The sequence below is a fragment of the Chanodichthys erythropterus genome, chromosome 8 (genome assembly GCF_024489055.1).
Source record: "Chanodichthys erythropterus isolate Z2021 chromosome 8, ASM2448905v1, whole genome shotgun sequence".
Taxonomy (NCBI): Eukaryota; Metazoa; Chordata; class Actinopteri; order Cypriniformes; family Xenocyprididae; genus Chanodichthys; species Chanodichthys erythropterus.
In genome coordinates, this window is record NC_090228.1 from 31018636 (window position 1) to 31041365 (window position 22730).

Genomic DNA, 22730 nt, shown 5'->3' on the forward strand with positions numbered 1-22730 from the left:
GAGCTCTTGAGAGCAACCCATTCTTTCACAAATATTTGTAGAAGCAGTCTGCATGCCTAGGTAGTTGATTTTACACACTTGTAGCAATGGAAGTGATTGGTATACCTGAACTCAATGATTTGGAGGAGTGTCCCAATACTTTTGGCAATATAGTGTATGTATTTGTGTGAAATTTAGGCTACACTCAAAAATAACATGATCACATGCAATGGGTCTGAGGTCACTCTTCGGCTAGAACTAGACTCGCATACGGCCGTTAACAGAAGCCAGTGATTATAGTTTATAAAGTTATAAATATGGACATTTTTCTTACAAAACCAAAAGGCCTTTATTAACCCCCTGGAGTGTACATGTTCATCCTTAATGATAATTTCACGAGTTCGTTTCCTCATAAAATCTTTAAGCTAATAAGGTTAAGCGTATTTGGCTTGCTGTCCGCTGTGGAGGGGCTCGAGGAAGCAGCTTCAACTCGAGCTTGGATATACCCCCCAGGGACTACTAGTGCATGGAAGAGGAGTACGATAGATGGGATGGCTAAATTATGTGGTGGAGTTGGGAGGTGGAGGGATATCGAAACAACTGATGCCAGAGCAGGGTGAGTAGCTGCTCTGGATGTAATTGAAAGATTAGGGTTCCCTCCTCTTGAGATTATGTTGGAGTTTCACTAATTGAAAGATTAGATGGGTTCACTCCTCCCGAAATTACATTGTGAACTTCACTTAAGTTGGGGTTAGAATTAAATGAATTCAGCATTTTGTCTGCTTACCCGAGTTTAGGTATTAACTGCATTAGAGCATTTGAGTGTTTTAAAAAAAAATTCTGCTGATGTGTACATTACTGCTCTAATTGAAAAATAATTATAAAATTGTATGAAGAAATCACAGGGATAGTTCACCCAAATATGAAAATTCTGTCAATACATATTATGACAACAACATAGTCTATATTGGTTCAGTAGGAGGGGTAAATCCTGTCCAAAAAACGATTAAACCATTGATTTTAATTTACTGAAGTAATGTCTGGGAAGTGTCCATCTGTACTTGTTTTTTTGGCAATGTAATGTCTCTTTTTTTTCCCTCTTATTTTTACTTATAGAATAGGTGAAACTGTTCATAATTGATGTGTAACTATAAATATGTACTCCAAAATACAGACTTGAAATACTGAAATGTTTTCTTACAAATTACATTTATTTATATAAGTAAGTGTTTTATGTTTTTCACAGAACAAGGACTAAGAGTAAAGGAAATTTGTACACGCTCTACAGATACTGTTTGTGAGCCACTGGAAGGATTCTACTGCATTGAGCGAAAGAAAGACTGTAGATGTACAAGCTGTATATTTGCTGAGAAACACTCTGAATGTCACCCTGGACAATATATCAGACAAGCAGGTGAGGTATTTTAGAACTGACAATGGCCACAAACTGGAAAGACAGCTAGCTTTAAAAAAAAAAAGACACAAGAACAATATCAGTAATGAAAGACTCTCATTAAGTCAGTCATTATTTTAATATATTACAGGCACATCATTTACTGATACTAATTGTGGTAACTGTACTGAAGGCACTTACTCTAATGGCTCCTTCACTACCTGTCGACCACATTCAAAGTGAGTGATTAACACAAGATTCACAAATGTTGAAACATGATTCCACTACGACCAGATATTCTAACATTGCTTACATTTAAAGATGTGAGGCTGAAGGCTCTAAAGAAATAAAACCAGGAACAATGTCATCTGATGTGGAATGTGAGAAGTTCAGTCCAGTTAGTATTGCTGGAGTCATTGTTGGAGTCAGTGTTGGAGTCATTGTTGGAGTCAATGTTGGAGTCATTGTTGGTGTTTTGGTGACTACCGTTGGGATCAAATTAAAACAGAAAAGACAAACCCCTGACAAAGGTAAAACTACTTATTTTTACAGTATGTGTATATATGAGTACAGAAAACAAAATACAGAAATTTGTGAAAACAATGCAAACATCTTACTTATAATTTTTTTATAATGTTCTGGTAATGGTTCAATTTTAAATGTGGATACTAAGTATATACAAAAAATGTTTCTTTTTTTAAAGACATTACCAGAACCTGCAACTTCTCATATATAGAAACAGTAGGTAAGAGCCATTGATGGATCATTAGGAGCTGATTTTTACAGTATGAAAAAAATGGTATTGAAAAAAAATTCAAATGAACTTGGTTTTGTTTTTAATTTTCAGTGATACTGTAAACCCTGTAACTTCTACAACCTTGCAACCTTCTAGACCATTCTTCAATTTATATTCAGAACAGGAGGAGGAGAAAAAATAATAAATAACAACATAGCAGATTAAAAAAAGATTAAAAAAAAAACTCTCACAAGTGGACTGAAGAAAAGATGCCTGGCTATTTTGAGATTTTACAAACCGTCGAACAATCCAAACCACATATCAGGGAATTACCTTTCACATGTAAGTCTGAACAATTGTTTCTGGTTGTGCTATTTGGTCATTATAACATTATTTTGACTGTCCTACACCTTCCCATATTCTACGTATGGAAAAATGGAACTGGCGCTGCCTTTGTTCCGTAAGCAGAATAGGGAATGTGTAGGACAGCATAAGCTTTTTGAAGAATACGGAAAGCGGAAGCACTTCATTTGTTTGGCGATCATTTGTTTATATAAAGCATATACATTTACATTTTTTCCAAAAATGACCGATTTCGCCAAGACCCTTATTCCTCGTCTGGTATCATTTAAAGCCCTCTGAAGCTGCACTGAAACTGTCATTTTGACTGTACAGATTTTATTTGTAAGTGGACTAATCCTTTAATCAAACACAGAGCGTGTAGAACCAAATTCACCACATCCCCCTTTTTATACTTATATGTAACTTATATTCAATCTGTTTCAGTCAAGTCTACTCATGTACATATTCAAGCCTATCAAACAGAAACTTTAATTAAACATTTGACTAACCAGAACACCATACTAAATATTTACTCACAAGTGTTCTCTGTAAACATCAGTAGTCCCTTCAAATTTCTTTGAGAATATTTTGATTAATCTGTTACAGTTTACTGCTGTCCTTTTTTTTTTTTTTCTTTTTTTTTAAGACACTGCCACATCACATGCCCATAATCAATTTTTCAGTTCAATTCAAAGTGTGCTTTATTGGCATGACAATTGTTACAAAGTATTGCCAAAGCATTTCTATCATCAACATACAGTGAATCACATGTACATATAGAAACATAAAAAGCAGAACGATTAATCAATCAACATTTAGAATTCTATGAACAATTTAGAATTCTCTCTCTCTGTGTGAGACTCCTCCCTCTTCTTGTGACAGGTATCAATGCATCTTGCTGCTAGTAGGATACAATCTCTTTTTTCACCTAATAAATGTTGAAGTTGTGTTTTATTGTTTACTTTTATGAAGTTAGGGCAAAGCATTTCAAATTTTGGATCAAATGTCTTTCTGATTTCCTCATAGTTGGGGCAGCTGGTGAGGAAGTGTTGCTCTGTCTCCAGTATGGACAGATGCGTCTCTCTCTGGGCAGCAGTTCTGCCTATGGGCCTTATAATACACCCGGCGCAATGCGACGCAAGTGTGTTTGCTAGTTTGCGTCCGGCGCCGTTCGCGTTTTCCCGTTCAGCGCCACGTCCTTAAATTAGTAAATGCATTTGCACCAGTTAGTGCGCCCATGGGCGTGCTGGTCTAAAAAAGAGGTGTGTTCAGGCGCATTGCCGGCGCATTGCTATTTTAAGGAGCTGAAAATAGACTGCGCCATAGACCAACTCAAACCTGGTCTAAAGTTTAAAGTCAGTGGCGCAATATTTTTTTGTTAGAGCGCGTTGGTAGAAACTGCGCCTCTGGGCAGTGCGCGTTGACTTTGCTTATTACACAAAGGGATGCGCATCACACAAACATGCCAAATATTAAAAACAAAAGGATTACAGTGTAAAAGAATATTATATAATTATAGAATATTATATAATATATAGAATAATATTACAAAAATGTAATGATGAATAGTCATTACGTGTATTAGAATTAGGCTACCTATTTTCAATTCAGCCTATTACTACTTATAATGATGAACGAAATTGGCTAATTAATTGAACAATCGTGCCAATACACACACATATATATTAACTGACTCATCGCGTGTACGCCATGTAAATAGCAATCCGCCATGGCGCGAGCGCATCTCGCTCTTAAAGGGAATGGGAGATGACACTCTGATTGGTTTATTGAACGTTACGCCCATTACTCATTAAGAGAATAGGGACAACCCATTTCAAAAATGTGCCCCGGCGCACGGACCGTTTTTCCGTCGTTAAAATAGCAAAAGTGGATTTGGACACGCCCTGAGTGCACCTGCGCCGTGCGCTTCACACTTTGCGTTTAGATCGTTAAAATAGGGCCCTATATCTGCCCATCTCTACAGTCTGCATGTGATTGCTCAGTCTGTACCTCGTCATTATTCTTCTTAATTTACAGTCTTTCACTGTAGTTTACTTTGTTTTTCTGTTGTTTCAATAGGTCAGGTAATTGTCTTTTTGTGCTTTTGTAATTCTGTGTTTGAGGGTGTCAGTGTCCTGAGGCTGGCTGTTGTTAGTCGTGTTAGTTTGTTTTTGCAGCCTCAGGACCATCTGAATCAGGGGGCTTTTTTCACTGTTCATTTCATGATTTTTAAGGGCTTTAGATGTTTCCAAAATTTGATGGCTCATTTCTCAATGTGGATTAATAGAGGGTATTGTCCTAATTCTGCCCTGCATGCGTTGTTCAGTGTGTTCCTCTGGACTTTCAGGATACTCTTACAGAACTCGGCATGCAGGGGTTTTGTCCTATTTGTCAAATTTGTGGCTTCACTGCCATATAGTGCAATCGGTTCTATATTTTGAGACAGATTCTGATTGGTATTTCAAATTGGATTGATTTTTGGATGGCATAAAATGCCCTTCTTGCTTTCTCCTTCAGTTCATTCATGGCCAAATTTAGCTTTCCAGTTGTACTTATTTTTAGCCCGAGGTATGTGTAGCTTGTGGCATGATCAATTGTGGTCGTACTAAAGGTGAAATTGTGTTTCTTTCCCTGACATCTAGGTCTTTTTTGAAACTGAATTTTTGTTTTAGTTGGGTTAATAGTCAGTATGTTCATCCACTCTCACCGGAGAATTCTCAGGTGGATGGTCGTGTGATCTTAGTGTCTGTTTGGATATCTCATCCGAATGTTCATCAGACTCGGATTTCTCAAGTGCCGTCGATTCCTCCTGAATGTCTTTCTCTCTCTGGTGAGAGTGGATGTAGGCTGTGGCTTGACTGGGCCAGGGAACTTCTGGACAACGGATAGAGGTAGCAAAGTTGCCTCTGCACCTGTGTCTAGTTTTATCTCCATGCCTCAGATGATGGCTGTTGTGTACCACGAATTGTCCTTTATCTGTTCCATCTCGTGCACTTGAGTGCATCTTAAAGTGCCAATGTTCATTGAATGCATTTCATTCAATATGATACGTACTGTCTTCGCTCTGCTATCATTGCCCCTCAGACGAGACACTTATTTTGGCTAAGTCGTTTTTAAATACTATACTAAAAAAACATTTTCTCCCAAACTCGTGAATCATATCGAGTTGGTACGCGAGAGGGCTCTCTTCTCCTTCTGTTCCCGCTATAGTTTAGGCTTATGCTAAATAGCAGGATAACTTAACTAAATGGATATTTATTCATCGTTTTTACAATAAACTAAAGGAGAGGGGGCTCTAACTCTGATACTTCCACTATCAACATCTACGCAACTCAGAAAAGAGGTGGCTTCCTCTGCATTAGGAAGGCCGATGTGTTTTTGACTCTTTGCATGGCAGTTGTTCATTCTAAATTTTAAATGTAGAAGATATGATACATATCTTTTATGAAATGAGGAGTATATGTTAGATATAGCCACCATAGACATTTAGAGGGACTCCCCAAAAATTAAAAAATGGCAAATTGTCCCTCAATATTTTATATTCAGAATCAGAAAGAGCTTTATTGCCAGGTATGTTGTTTACACATACTAGGAATTTGTTTTAGTGACAGAAGCTCCACAGTGCACCAGAGTGACAGCGACAAGACAAGACACATAATAAAATAATAATATACAAATATACAAGATAGACAAAGCAGACAATTTGTATGTACAGTTATGATGTGTGCAAATTTGAAATATAATGTATAATAGTGTTGTGTGTTCTGTGTTTGTCAAGTGTTCATGAGATGGATTGCCTGAGAAAAGAAACTGTGCCTGTGTCTGGTCGTTCTGGTGCTCAGGGCTCTGTAGCGTCGACCAGTTCAGAGAGGGAGTGTGCTGGATGTGACGGGTCCAGAGGGATTTTCTGTTCCCTTTTTCTCACTCTGGATAAGTACAGTTCGTGGATCACACTAGCTTCCTGTAAATGTTGTGTTAACTTGTAAAGATTATCTTGATAGACAAATCGTGTAAGTGTCATAACCCTTTGTTACACACAGAGCTTATTTTCTGCGATTTTTCAAAAGTCTATGGGAAAAATGAATAGGTTTTCGATCGAGGGAATCCATGCGCTGCTAACTTCCGGGTTGGCCTACAAAAACACGTCATCTCTGAGGTGTTAAGTTGTGACGTAAGGAACGCCATTTCCGGGTCCAAGCCTCGATCGTTCACTAGAGAATGCCATCTCGATGTCCGTTTATGAGCGCTATTTATTCATAATAAACATTTAACATTTTAAAGTTAAACATTTAAAATACTTACAGTCTACACAACAGTCTCCATGGTCACAGCATTACAGATATTAATATTTTAATGATTTATAAAAGATGAATCACTGTCTGGCCATCTGGGATTTTGGTAAGGAGATAGGTTATGATTATAATATTTTTGGTAGCATCGTGTGTGTATATTAGCACCGTTTGTTGTTTTCTTGTGGTATGAGATAGAGCGTTAGGACTCGGAAGCGCGGCCGCGTGACATCAGACTTAACAACCGAATATATCCCTTAAAAGCAGACGTAACAATTAAGTTTTGCAGCTGCGCGCATAGTGGTTGCAGAAAAATAGTGATAACAAGTGGAGGAAAATGTGCAAAATCCACAGAATAAGAGAAAAATGTTTTGTTGTGCCTCTGGATGTTGGAATCGGAATGCAAAAAAAAATATAGTCTTCATTTTTAAAGAAAACCATCGTTGAAAACGTCCTTTGAAGCTAAACGGAGACGTTTCACAGACTGGACTGATGACACCTGCAAGGATTAGTCTACTATTAAAGCAGGAATTTGATGTAAACAGTTAGTCTACATAATATTCACATATGCAGTTCAGAGAACATACATAGCAGTTACAGCATGAAATAATATTTAAACCTATAACATTTTACATTGATAACTTTTAAACATATAGTCTATAAATTTTTTTATTTCACAATTCAGACTTTTTTTCTTGCCTTTGCGTGTTTATTACTCCCAGTTCGGACTTTATAACTCGCAATTGTGAGTTTATTTCACGATTCTGAGGGGGAAAAAGTCAGAACTGCGGGATAAATTGCAATTCAGAAAAGACAGAATAACGAGTATATCTCACAATTCTGTTTTTCTTTGTAAGAAATGTGAGATATAAACTCAGATTTGCGAGAAATAAAAGTCAGAACTGTGAGATATAAACTCGTCATTAACTTTTTTTTATTCTTTTATTTCGTGGCTTCCATAGACTGATACTGCTCAACTCATTTTCTGCAACCAGCTAGGCCCCGCCCACAAAAAAACCCGTCATCGCTGTTTGCAAACACAATAATTATAATAATTATGGGGCAACTGCAACGCTTTTTAGTGCATGGAAATTAGCAGCTAAACATGCTGAACGACCGAGAGTAATATCCAGGGACGCAAGCAATTCAACTTTTCAAAATTGAATGTAAAATATGGTATAATTTACATTTGATTCATATAACTCATAACTGAATGTGATAAGACAGTAACGTTTTGCATTTGCAGCATATCATATATCAGTAGAGTGAAAGTGTGTATATTGTAAAACAAAATATTATTTGCAAATAATATTTTGTTTTAAAAGCGCAAATGTGAAACTCCGCTTGTGGGCGTGGCCTAATCTCTCCGCGCAGCGCTACAACAAGCCCACTCTTGACTGTAAACAAGTGCTTTTGAGAAAGACGCACAAGAGGACTAACCTGTTTCTTCACGTGATTCAAATTCAGATCACTTTAGGTGAGACCTTTTGAGCTGAAAATGTCTAATTCGTTGATTGTTCATGTGTTGATGTCAGTGTGACATTGTTTCGTTAGCATATGATTTAGAGTAGCCTAGAAATAATGATGTTTGACGCAACAACTAGTTCTTGAAAATGGTTATGCATATTTTTAAAACATCGTCTGTTGTCACTTTTCAAAGTAGGCTACTCGTTCAACGTTTTGCTGAAATACAAAAGTAAATTGGCCGTTTCATGAACACACACAGGCTTATAAAATTATATAACATAATTTTACTGCGAGGCGTCATTTTGATTTCAGCAGATAAACCTGCATAACTCTAAATGGCTGTTTGATCTTTGATCTTTTTGGTTTCACTTAGTAGGCTATAGGGACTTTCCAGGCAACAAAAATGCAAAAGTGAAACTAACACATTAGCTACTTGAAAAAGCAGCGTCTATAACACTTGGACGCTGTAAACCTTTGCCCGATTCACGAGTTCGCCTGCCCATCCAGTCAGTTAAAGGCACAATATGTAAGATTTGTGGATTCAAATATCTGTGTAAATCGTGCACAGACCTACTGTAGGCTCGTTTGGGATGCACCTCGCCTCACCTGAAATGTAGGCGACTGTAATTAGGGGAGGAGTGAAAAAGTGCAAACAAGTTTATATATTGTTTTTTGAAAATATGACAACAATCACATGACCCATAAAGAGATCACACTGTCAGAGACTATTTTACGAATAATTTATACACATAAAAACAGTATATTATACAATACTTTTTATATTGTATTCAACAATACATTTAAATAAAGTCACTTTTCTGTTCATATAGGCCTATTATGCATAAGATATCATGATGTACAAAGAGCAAAACTGTAAAATTTTAAGATTTACAGTGAATACCATGTTTTACCATGACTAATGTCAATCTAATATGTTTGGTACTTCTTAATGCTCTCTTGGTTTAGACCTACTTTAAGTTTTGATTTACTGTAAGCATGACTGAATCTGTTTTAACATGTTCATTTGTTGTAAGCCTTGAAATGAAAGCACGCTCAGAACAAGTCAGACACAATAGCTGTTAATGTTAATAGAATATCTCACCGCTTAATTCCCCTTTAATCAAAAATGGAAAACCCAACCCTGCAATGCATATCCAATTTCTGCCTAATTAAATGCATATGTTTGTTATTTTTTTATTCTGTTCTCTGAGGCCAAGGTTTCTCACATGAGTTTTACATGACCATTTTCACCCCCTCTGACCTGGGCCTTTCTTTGCTGATCAACCTCTTTGCATGTGGAATGAGTATGTATTTGCTGTTTGTGCTGATCAGATGGTCATTTTGGACTAGTGACATTTTTAGTTTTTTTACTTTGTCGAATATGAACCCTTTAACAATTTAACAAGTGACACTTTTAAAGCAGGACTCATAATGGTGCATTAACATAGAACATTAGTTGTAACCATTTTATTTCAACTCTTCACAGAATTCATCTGATTGCTCTGCTTAATCAAGAGGAGTCATGCCAGTTGTGAGGAGGAAGAAGTGTTTGGAGTGTTCTGCCAAACTATCTAAAGACTACATCAAGCTGCTGATCGTCTAAAGGCATAAAGCCAGCCATCAGGATCTGCGATAGCCTTTATATTGATATAAACAGAAAAGGAATGCCAAAGTACATTATTTAATGTGAAGTTGTGAAGAAATAGGTTCATGAAGTCTGAGGGTGAAACATTTTCCTTTGAAAAGGACTAAATAAACCTCCCTTGCAATGTTTATGGACATGTTATTGCTAAGGACCATCATATCAACTGTTGGCATCGTCATCGCTGTTCATTTTGAACTCTGTTTCTGTGGATGTTCCCGTGCTGAATATGAGATAAATGGAGAATGCTGCCCCATGTGTGGTCCCGGTACAGTAAAAATGTTTATTTTGGGTGCTATACAATAAACGGGGTTCCCACACTTCTTGAAAGTACTTAAATTTCAGACAGATGGATTCAAGGCCTGGAAACTCTGTGAAAACAAACATAGGCTTTGAAAGTTCTTAAAATAAACTTTGTTAGAGTGTGTGATGCTATTACAAAAATGAGCCTTTATGCGCTGCTAAAGCCAGAATGAAACCGCACTATTGACTGAGGGGAAAGCAGATGGGTCGTGACTCGTGATCAAGTGCCGGCAGCCCTGCATGATGAACCCATGAGAAGCGTGAAGCTGTTTAACTTTTAATGTTTTAATCAAGTCATGATTAATAAAACATAAATCTAAAACCAGTGTGAAATAAATGAGAAGGAATAAGCAGGAATAAGAAAGCTACACTGCCTCTCTGGTTCAAACCCAGTCTCTCTTTCTCACACTGTACCAGCCCTCTCTCCTCGTTTAAATAATGGCCCTTTAAATTAGATTTTAGCTGTCAGTATATCCCTTAAAGGGTTAGTTCACCCAAAAATTAAAATTATGTCATTAATAAAAACGTCATCAAAATAGTCCATGTGACATCAGTGGGTTAGTTAGAAGTTTTTGAAGCATCAAAAATACATTTTGGTCCAAAAATAACAAAAACTACGACTTTATTCAGCATGGTTTTCTCTTCCGGGTCTGTTGACAATCCGCGTTCACGACTCCGCAGTGATGATGCTGCTTCTTCTTTCCTGTTTTACGGCGGTTGGCATCCAGCTTATTGGTGCATTACCGCCCCTTTCTGCTCCGGACAGTGACGCTGCTGACAGGGTTCATGCACACTTACGCACCATTTTAAAAAATATAGTAATACCAAAATACAAACAATGTAGAATAGCTTGAATACAGTGTGTGTCTCCCTCAGACTGTGAACGAAGCTTGGGCGCACCGGATAACACGTCAGCAGCGTCACTGTCCGGAGCAGAAGGGGGCGGTAATGCACCAATAAGCTGGATGCCATAAAACAGGAAAGAAGGAGAAGCAGCGTCACTGCAGAGTCGTGAACGCGGATTGACAACAGACCCGGAAGAGAAAACAATGCTGAATAAAGTCGTAGTTTTTGTTATTTTTGGACCAAAATGTATTTTAGATGCTTCAAAAACTTCTAACTAACCCACTGATGTCACATGGACGACTTTGATGATGTTTTTAGTACCTTTCTGGACATGGACAGTCTACCGTACATACACTTTCAATGGAGGGACAGAAAGCTCTCGGACTAAATCTAAAATATCTTAAACTGTGTTCTGAAGATGAATGAAGGTCTTATGGGTGTGGAACGACATGAGGGTGAGTCATTAATGACATAATTTTCATTTTTGGGTGAACTAACCCTTTAACATTACTGCAGTAACAGGTACTGTAGGTCTTTGATACCGCTCAATTTGTCAGTAACAAACCCACATTTATTGTGCTTGATATAAAATAAAAGGTGCTTTAAGTCCTTGAATCTGGTGTTCATGAAAGAGTGGGAACCCTGAGTAAAGGCTAGAACACACTACACAACTTTGCACAGATTTTTTCCCCCCAATTTGCAGTCTGGATTCCAACCAGTTTGGAAGATATCAAACCTTATTGTTATTTTTATTATTTTTCATTTGTCATGCATCTCCTAGCAACAAGATGCATGTTTCTGTGTATGTTGGTTGTGCTTAAAACACCTACAATTCTTGTAGTGTGTGATTCTCAGTCATTTAGTGTATGATGTCCAGTATTTCCTCAGTAACAATTTACAAAGTTGTCAAGTGTATGATGCCCTGTGTGTTAAAAATCTGCTCATATTTTAAGTCCTGTATATAAACTACACCAGGGATTCTCAAACCTGTCCTGTGGGACATTCCAGAAAGCAAGGTTAGCTTACCATCATAAATACCTTTTAATTTTGAATCAGTTTTTTTTTCTTTCTGTGAACAAGAATTATATTGTGTATTTGATGTTAATTATAAACTTAATGGGCCAGTTGTTCAAAAAGTTTAACCTGGATCAGAATGATCTGGATTTGGAAATCCCATGTTTTGCTATCCAGGATCAGGTAATCCATCTTACTTTTGTGCTGGTTTTTCATACACACTTTTCCAGATTACCAAATCTGGATTACCAGTGCTCTACGGAGGCCCTAAAGGACATGTTGATAGAAAGAATATTGATTTTGAATTAAATATGATATTTTTGTTGGATATTTTACAGGTGTTTGGGGATTGTTTTATGGCACAAAAATCTCTTTTTTAACTTTACAGTTAGTTACCGAAAGGCTAAATATGAAGCCTAATGTCTACTAATTTATTACTTTAACAGTTACTAATCAAGAGCAAAATAAAAAAAAAATATGTGTGTATGTATGTTACATGATAAAAATGTTGTATGTTTTGACCAGTTTTAGAAGTTTTATCACATTTTTGTTCCTTAAATCCACCCTTCTGATGGGATCAGTATAATCCTGTTTATTTGGATCAAAGTTATCCAAATCCTACTGACAAGTTTTGAACAACACAAACTGAAGAAAACTAGGATTGTATTCCGTGATCTAATCTGATTTCAGAATCCCTTTTTCCTTTTGAACAACCCATTTTCAAGATTTGATCCAATCCAATGGCCAAAATCCAATCAGATTACTTTTGAACAACTGGCCCAAGAAGATTGAACTAAAATCAGGTTTGCAAAGACATTATAGCTGTATAAGTTTATTTTTTATTTAGCCATTTTGCTTCCACATTTGTTGTAAGATGAGATGCATTACATATGTAATTTTATTATAAAAAATACATATAAAAAAATATAACATAATATTGTGCGAAATCTGTCACACCCACTAGAATCTCATCAATAGGCCACTCATGCGCAGAATATCTCTGAAGTGAACTAAACCTGGAACAGAACCTGCTACTTACATACCCTGAAAGATCCCTCAGGATTTGGAACCAAATATTGAGGTTGTCCACTTAGTAAACTTACCATGGTATGTTGCATAACCTGTTTTCTGGAATACCCCCCTGGAGCTCCCCCAGAACTGCACGTTTTGTATGTGTTCCTTTATCTGACACACGCTGATGAGTTGAATCAAGTATGTTAGCTAATTTAAAATACAAAATGTCTTGTGGTACATAAGGACAGGTTTGAGAACCCCTGCAGTAGTGTATTCCAAAATGAAAATTCTGTCATTAATTCCTCACCCTCGTGTCGTTCCGCACTTGTAAGACCTTTGTTCATCTTCGGGACATAAAAAAAATAAGCTATTTTTGATAAAACCCGATGGCTCAGTGAGGCCTGCATCACCAGCAAGACAATCAGTGCCGTTTCTAGGCATAGGCAAACTGGGCAGTCGCCTAGGGCGCAAACAGCTGGGGGACTCCAGTGTGAGCCCACGCCACACCAAGAGATTTATATATATAAACACTAATAAAATAAAAATAATTATTATTATTATTTCATACTTTTGCCATTTCGAGGCATTATGATTACTTGCGTATTATCTGAGTGACAAGTCTCCAGAGCCCAGTTTTTCAAAAAATGTACACTGGATCAAATTTATCTGGATTTGGAAATCCCATGTTATGCTATCCAGGATCGCCTGATCCATCTTACTTTATGCCAGTTTTTTAAAGGAATATTGGATTGGTTCACTGTGATCCAAATACCAAATTTCAGGATGACCAAATCCTGTGTACCAGAACCTTAAATGGAACTAACAGTGTAGCCTATTGGCTTAGCAAAGAACAACAGGTACGCAAAATACCTTTGGCCACAAATAGCCATTGTAATTGTAATAAACAAACATTTTACATTCCTTATTTTGTTATAATGTTAAATAACAAAACAAAAACAATAATATCCAATAGTCAAAAATCATTTACAGGACAGATACCTGCTCTTTCCATCTCTGTATCTTCAATCTGCACTTTTTTCTGATGAGGTTGGGTAAGCAAGATTTGTTCTTTACCCAGTTCAATTTGTACTTCTGCTCTACTCATAGCTGGTTTGTAGCTGAGGAACGTCCATATATGCTTCAAATATGAAGAAATGTATATATCATCAGTAAACATTGATTTTGTGATCATTAACTTAAAAAAACCTCTCTGATTTTATTTGGTTCAAAAATCACAACAGAATCCACCTTTCTGAGGGGATCAGGATAATCCTGTTTTTTGTATCAAATAGATCCCAAACTTAGTTCAAAGTTTTGAAAAACCCAAAGGGCAGGTTTGATCCAGATCAAATGTAAAATCAGATTACATGCTCTGATCTTAGTTCGGAATCCCTCTTTTGCTTTTGAAAAACCAATTTCCAAGATTTAATCCAATCCATGATCTGAAATCCCACTGGATTACTTTTGAAAAACTGGGCCCTGGTGATAGTGACCGCTGCTGTTAGGAAAAGAATAGAGAAACGAGATGTAGAAGGCGGCAGGTAACGTCATCATTCGTGCTTACCTCGATTAAGTGTTTTAGTTTCATCATCATGAAAAGGTCAAAGCCATCAGGGGCTCAATATCATAAAAATAAAAAAAGAGGATGAGGAAAAAGAAAGTGAAATATACAGGTATGTTACGAATTGGTTAATTGTTCTGTTCTACTAGTCGCTCCATCATCACGAGCAAAACATGACACTGCATATTAGCACATGACGGATAAGTCACGCAGCAGAATCCCAGTAAACACAGAATGTTCCCCTAACATTTCAATACGGTTCCCGTTTGGTTATACTTTCTGGGAACATTCTCTATTGGTTCCTCTTTTTATTTTTTTGTATCGTTCTATTTACATAAAGATAACTTTCCTGGCTAACGAACAGGGAACGTTAGAATCTTTGTTCTGGGAATGTTTGGGAACCATAAACAACGTTCCTGGAACTATAGTATATAATATCAAATAAATGCATTTCTTTATGCTGTAATAGTGCAGTTGAAGTCACAGACAGACGTGTGATCTGGGCGTGAAGATTATGAGAATCTGTTTGTTTATGCTAGAGTTTTGTATTCGCACCTATAGGGTGCCAAAAAGGCTAGAAACGGCCCTGAAGACTATTAACACTTATGTTACCCAGAAAGCTACAAAAAGATGCTTTTAAAATAGTTCATGTAATGGGAATACTTTATGTGAAGCTTCAAATCTTCACAAATCTTTTGTTTTGTATCAGAGGTTGGGAGTGTGAAAGTCATGTTTCCATAGTTCACTTGAATTTGGCAGTTTGATTCATGCTCCCAACCTCTGATGAATGACAGAATTTGTGGGTGAACTAACCCTTTAAGTAATGTTGTTAACCAATATAACATAGTAGGAATGTGTGGATCCTAAAGAGTTAAACTTAGTCCAAGTCCAAGTATGCATTAAAGGCTAGAAGCCCAAAGATGCACTGTTTTCAAAACTGTATTACAAAATGAACTCATTTAAACTATTGATTCTGTAAAAAGGTAAAGAAGCAGCAGCAGTAGCTGTTTTGGCCATGTCATATCTGTCTAAATGTTTTTGGCTATATCCACACATTTATATTACTAGAATTCAGCTGATCAGACACATTTTACTTTTCTTTTTTTTAGGAAACCGTGTTTATTGGCATTGCACTGTAGATACCAGTACATCTTGTATTCCATGTCCTGCAGCAACTTACACAGATGAACCCAATGGACTCATAACATGTTTCTCCTGCACTGTGTGTGCTGCAGGTGTGTGCCCAGTGTTAAGCGCTTTAACTTGAGATAAAGAGATGTAAAACTGTAATAATGAAGTGCTGTCTAATGCATTACACTTCAGATAGGATTAGGTGCTTTGTTTTTGTGCCCACAGTCCAAGGATTAAGGGTGAGGAAGGCCTGCACACGCTCTGCTGACACAATTTGTGAGCCACAGGAAGGATTCCATTGCATCGCACTAAATAAAGGCAACTGTAAATCAGCGGTGGAACATGCTAAATGTAAACCTGGACAATATATTAAACAAAAAGGTGAGTGTGTGTGTATATACTCAATTGTAGATTTTTTTAAAACTAATGCAAATAATAGTTTTTTTTACTTTAATTATATTATATTTCGTACAAGCTTTTTTTCTGTATTGAATAATTCTAAATAAATTACTGAGGTAATCTCTATTTTTGATAACCGCAATAATTAAAGGATTAGTCCACTTTTAAATACACTTTTCCTGATAATTTACTCCCCCTAATGTCATCCAAGATGTTCATGTCTTTCTTTCGTCAGTCGAAAATAAATGAAGGTTTTTGATGAAAACATTCCAGGATTTTTCTCCATATAGTGGATTTCAATGGACTCCATACGGTCGAAGGTCAAAATGTCAGTTTCAGTGCAGCTTCAAAGAGTTTTAAACGATACCAGACGAGGAATAAGAGTCTAATCTAGAGAAACGATCGGTCATTTACGGAAAAAATACCGTTTTTGCTTTATAAACAAAATATCGCCTTGAGCGTACTTTCCACTTCCGCATTCTTCCCTATTCTACTTACGGAAAGGAACGTGGCGGCAGTTTCGTTTTTTCCGTAAGTAGAATAGGGAAGGCGTAGGACTAGACTTATGCGATAATGAATATGCACGATATTGTTATCGTGGGCATTTCAGAATACCGTAAATAATAATTTATTACCAATTATTACAATTTTTATAATGCATTTAAGAATACTTTCTCAATCAACCGTATAAAATGTACAACACCACTGTATTCTGCGTCAAAAGAACACACGCTCAGATGTAAACAAGCCCAACAAAGAAGCACATGGCGGAACGAGTGAAGGAGATGCGCTGAATGAAAGTGCGCGTTCACTCTCTGACAGCAGAGGGCGCTGATGGAACAGCAGAAATGCAGCGGTTACCCCGGAAATCCCGCAAACAAAGCAACTGCGCTGGTGAAGTTTTTAAAATGCTTCAAACATATATTTTAATCTGGACTACAACATGCCTTAATGATTAGAAATGTTCTGATTATTTGTTATTGCGGCTTCATTAGTAAACATGTTAATTCATTATTACCAAACTGACAATATAAAATACAATAAAGCATTAATTATTCTTAGTTAATGTTAATTTCTAAGTTACTGTTTAATAACATTACTAAAATCAAAAGAACTTATTTAATGGACCTGAGATAAAACTAACAATGATCAGTTGTGTTTCTAAACTAACATTAACAAAAAATAAAACTTTCTGTAACAAATGTAGCTGTTGCTCAATCTTAGTTAATGCATTAAATAATGAGATCTTATTGTAAAGTGTTTCCTGTTGTTCTTTATAGCCTCTTTTGCACTTTAATCTATTTGAAAAATTGACTTTATATTTATATTTATTCAGAGTTATTTTTGTTATTACAAAAAGAAAAAGAGTTCTTAAACCTGTTATACTGACAACACTTTTTTTGCAACTTATTTCAATATCGTGATAATACCATATACCGTGATAAAAGCTTCAGCAAATAATCTCAACATGAAAAAATGCCTACGTAGAACACACAGTGTAAGCGTTATGAAGAATGTGGAAACGGAAAGTACGTTCAAGAAGATATTTTGTTTATAAAGCATAAACAGTTGTATTTTTTTCATAAATGACCCATCGTTTCACTAGATTAGACTCTTATTCCTCATCTGGTATCATTTAAAGCTCTTTGAAGCTGCACTGAACCTTCATCCTGTTGGTAGCCATTGAAATCCACTATAAGGAGAAAAATCCTGGAATGTTTTCCTCAAAAACCTTCATTTCTTTTCGACTGACGAAAGAAAGACATGAACATCTTGGATGACATGGGGGTGAGTAAATTTATCAGGAAAAGTATCCTTTAAAAAACAACATTAGTATTATCTTTGTTGATGTTATATCTCATTCACTCTCTCAATATTTTTACAGGAACAGCATTTACTGATACTGTATGTGCTAACTGCACAGATGGCACTTATTCAAATGGCTCTCTGATGGCCTGCCAACCACATTCAAAGTGAGTAGTGACCCACAGATTTACAAAATATTAATTAAAGATTATCAGACTGGACATTCTAATATTCTTGAGTTACACATTTTCAGATGTGAGATTAAGGGACTTACAGAAATAAAAGCAGGAACATCATCTTCTGATGCTGAATGCAAGAAAGTGACTTCAGTTAAACTTATAGTTGGAGTCACAGTTCCAGTTCTTGTTACTGTTTTGGTGGCATTAATAGGATACATCATATACAGAAAACATAAAGCACAGCCCTCTAACAAACGTAAGAACTAAAGTAATAAAATAATAAAAGTACTCATTTTAATGATAATATTCCAAGCATTAGCATTGTTATTACTTTTTATATTGTAGGTGTCAAACCACAACAAGCAACTGAGGATGATTCAGAGCTAGTAAGTGAATATCTGACCTGTTCTTTTATGTCAAACATTTAAAATAGGATTATAATAGGAAACACCTTGCTAAAATCTTGATGTAGTCTTCAGTCTAAAGGTTGCACATAAAGCTTTATTTTGCTGAAATAATTACTCTTTTTGTACAGAAAGTGGAGACCCTGCTGAACTAACTTTGAGAAACCAGGATTAGGTAAGAACCAACAGCTGACCATTAGGGCCTGTATATTTTCACCTAATAAAGGTCCCTACATTCTTGAATCTATGTCCCACAATCTCTAAATAACATCCAGTTACTTTTTAGCACTATAAACCTGTATGTTGCTGACAGTTTAAAACTTCCATACTGATGGTATTCTTTACCTGCTTCTTTATGAACAGATACAATTTTTTCTTTTCAGTGTGTATTGTGTCAAAATGAAATGCATGCTTTGAAAGAAGTGTTTGTTTTTGTGTTTTTGAGAGGGTTTGGCTAAGCACTTGACTCATTAATACTGAACCTAAATTATAAAACTGAGATCAATTTAAACCAGACTCTGGTTCGTGGGTTCACCAGGGGTCCGTTTCAATAAGGAGGATCAAACAACTCTGAGTTAAAACCTGAGGTAACGTACTCTGAGATGGGAAAGTCTGAGTTTTCTGTTTCAGAGCAGCTGAATTGAGCTAGTTTAGTCGACTCTGAGTTAAGCGTGTGCACCATGACTATGAAAAGCCATCATTAATGGAGCTCCGATATTACGATTCACCATGGCAACAGCATGTGACAAAATGACGTCTGCATACTTCTGAGTCAATAGAGTACCTCAGGGATGACGCATTTTTGTAGGCAAAATCCGAAAGCGAGTTAGCATTTTAGGGCTTCCGGTTCCAACGCTGTAAAGTCTATGGGTTTTTTTAATGGGTTTTTGCTAAATCGCCTGAAATAAGGTCTGTGGTTAACAAAGCCTCTAAGTCGAGGGATCGAGGGAACCTGTGCGCCGCTAATTTCCGGGTTGGCCTACAAAAACACATCATCCCTGGGGTACTCTATACAGTTTAATTGTTGTCACTGTTATAATATCAAAGGTTAAAACTGGCAGAACGGTAAGTTATTGAACAAATATTAATTTTCATGGTATCCCAAATGCACTACCAAAAATGCACTACCAAATTTTCATGGTATCCCAAATGCACCTACCAAATTTGTAGAAGTTTCGCCATGACAGCAGCAACTTCTTGGTCTTTAAATATGATTGAAAAATGAAAATAAGCACTCTTATGGAAATATGATATTTTGTAATTATCATTTAAATCGGATTCATTTTCAAATTGTTTGTTATAAATCAACATCTCAGGAAAATGTTATGTGTGATACACTGTAGAGATATTGTACAAAGTGTATAGATACATTGTATTGAATGGGAAAACCCACATGTTGCATAAAGTAAAATGGTATATCAATTCCCCTTTGACGCGTAGGATCACACCGGTGTGATCAGTCTTGGCTGGTCCCTGGAGCGTATGATCACAGAACGTTAAGCCTCAGGTATACTTCGGCCGGGTATACTTCCGTGGTGTAGTATACTTTAAAAGACGTGACTGCGCACGTGACGCGTCCGGCCACGGAAAGTGAAGTATACCCGGGGCATGCACTAAAACTAGAGCATCTGAATGTTTCAAAAACGTACCTAATCTCTCTGTATCTTCTAAATTCTGATGATGTGTACATTACTGCTCTAACTAAAAAATAATTACACAGTTGAATGAAGAAATTAAAGGCCTATATCTGCTTAGTAGAAAAGTAAAAGTAAAGTAAAAAAAAGTAAAGTAAAACTCTGCCCTGTATTCAATATTCCCTTTCACTCAGAAAAACACTGGAGAAAAGACGTTTGCAACTTCCGGTTCACAGGGACTTTAAAATATACACATTTTAATAACAGATGTTTAGTAAAAATGTTAGGAATCATATTTGTTTCAAGTGCTTTTTATTAGGAGGGGTGTTTATCGGAGGGCCTCCAGATGTCTAGAAACGGCCCTGGAAATGCTATAATGTAAATGAAATATTATACATAGAATGATATGAAATTTACAATGCAATCAAATAATACAGTGAAAAAATGCTGCCTGCTGTGCTGTCAAACTTTAATGCTGTCACATAAATCTGCCGCACAGGTAAAATTAAATAAATTGCTAATTACAACATTAAAAATAAAAATAAAGTCTGAACAAATAGAAATCAAGAAATAATGGAAATAATTAAAAACACATTTTATTTATCTATTTTAACTTTTGTATGGTTTTGGTCACTTGGCTGTTTACTTATAAAGGTCCAGAAATTCATCAAGTTTTTCATCAGGTGTGTGATGTTCTTTTTTAATATGATGTCATTACATTGCTGTCTTGCCACCAGCTAATTGCTCCATTGCTAATCATGGGTCCGAGTATCGATATATCTGCCCTTTCCAATAATCACAAGAGTATGCAGTAATCTCAGACAACTTAATCCAGATATTTTAATCAAATCTGCTAATTAATTTGAAGAACCAAATTATTCAGAGATTAATTATCATGGTTACAAGGATCTGGCATCTGTCAAATCATCTTAGATGTATTAAAAGTGCCCTAGAATGTTTTTTCACAAGATGTAATATAAGTCTAAGGTGTCCCCTGAATGTGTTCAGCTCAAAATACCCCACATATTATTTTTTTATTATTTTTTTTTAACTGCCTATTTTGGGGCATCATTAACTATGCACTGATTCAGCGTGCGGCCCCTTTAAATTTCGTGCACACTGCCCACTGAGCTTGCGGCTGTAATATGGTAAATAACGACGGCTCTTGTCTCTGTGAATATAGTCAGAAACAATGGTAACTTTAACCACATTTAACAGTACATTAGCAACATGCTAACGAAACATTTAGAAAGACAATTTACAAATATCACTAAAAATATCATGCTATCATGGATCATGTCAGTTATTATTGCTCCATCTGCCATTTTTCGCTGTTTTTATTGCTTGCTTACCTAGTCTGTTGATTCAGCTGTGCTGCTCCAGACGTTAATACTGCCTTTCCTTGTCTAATGCGTTGAACATGGGCTGGCATATGCAAATATTGGGCGCGTACATATTAATGATCCCGACTGTTACGTAACGTGTTATGTTACGTGTTATGTTGAGATTCGCTTCACCATAATCACTTATTATAAATCAGTTTGGCTTTATTTCTTTGGTACATGTACAAAGGTTGTTAAGTCTGTTCAGTGTTCACTTTAGATGGACACTTGACTATTGACTTGGGAAGAATTAATTTTCTCAGCAATTGTTAAAAAGTGTATGTCATCAGTATTGTCAACAATATTTCATGCTCCTGACTATAATGACATTTGTGCACTTTTTGGAATCAGTGACTGAATGGCAGCTGGAAAAAATAGCAACTTTTGTCATTATTAAGTTGTTAATAACTTTACCATTGAAAAAGATCTTCTCATAACCACTATTATTGAACAAACTGCTTTCATTGCATGTAGGACGAGGTCTGCTGCTGTGCGCAGTTCCTGCAAAACACCTGGGTCAGAACTACCCTCGTGCAGTTCCTTTAGCACTTTAGCCTGGTAGACCTACAGCACCACCATGGCATGCAGGCCAGAGGCAGCCTCACCACAATCTCTGAAAGCCTTGGCACCAAGTGAGGATAAGAACATACAGGCCCGGGAGAGGAGACGTGGATTACCCCACCAGGAAGTAGCGGACTTTGGACACCGCTGAATCGCAACAGACCGATCCACTGGGGGGATCTCCATGTACCCATTGACCGCCTTGCCATTTAGGGTAGTGAGGGCAGAAGTGGCAAGGCACCAGACCAGATTTGGGCATTTGCCGCCCATGATCTGGTAAACTCTGGGGTGCTGAGAACTAGCATGGTCATGCCTCGAGGGTTCAGGACACGGTGGAGGACTCCATTCAAGCCCGGGAAAGTATAGCTGTCAGCTCCAGGTCAGGTTTGGTCAATGTTACAGTCCCCGAAGGGGGTAACGCAGGTGAATATTCATCCCCAGAAGAACCAAGCTCACCCTCCGATGCAGCAATCGACATCTGCCACAGCCCCAAAGGTAACAACTGGTACCCCACGAGAGGGACCAAAGCGCTCCTGAGGAAGCTCTACAGCTTGCGGATTGCTGGAGGAGTGAGGGACCCACAGAGATTGGTTACTCAACAGGGAAGCCCTTACTGTGATCCTTAGGTCACCTGGGCTCTTAGCCGAA

The 22730-nt window shown here is 36.9% G+C and overlaps 1 protein-coding gene across 6 annotated transcripts; it reads left to right on the top strand.

Annotated features, from left to right (window-relative positions):
- Positions 1–399: 399 nt before the first annotated feature.
- LOC137024772 (tumor necrosis factor receptor superfamily member 14-like) lies at positions 400–22126 on the top strand. 6 transcript variants are annotated; one of them, XM_067392652.1, is made up of 11 exons: positions 2226–2450; positions 6229–8216; positions 9418–9510; positions 9693–10116; positions 15696–15821; positions 15943–16098; positions 18002–18089; positions 18176–18357; positions 18447–18487; positions 18637–18680; positions 21996–22126. In XM_067392652.1, exons 4-10 carry the CDS (start codon positions 9975–9977, stop codon positions 18658–18660), a joined length of 759 nt encoding a protein of 252 aa, XP_067248753.1. In that variant the 5' UTR covers positions 2226–2450; positions 6229–8216; positions 9418–9510; positions 9693–9974; the 3' UTR covers positions 18661–18680; positions 21996–22126. The 6 variants fall into 6 exon arrangements, 4 of the variants coding, with proteins under 4 accessions (XP_067248753.1, XP_067248752.1, XP_067248755.1 ...); XM_067392651.1 differs by lacking the exon at positions 9418–9510; XM_067392654.1 differs by lacking the exons at positions 9418–9510; positions 15696–15821.
- Positions 22127–22730: the final 604 nt, after the last annotated feature.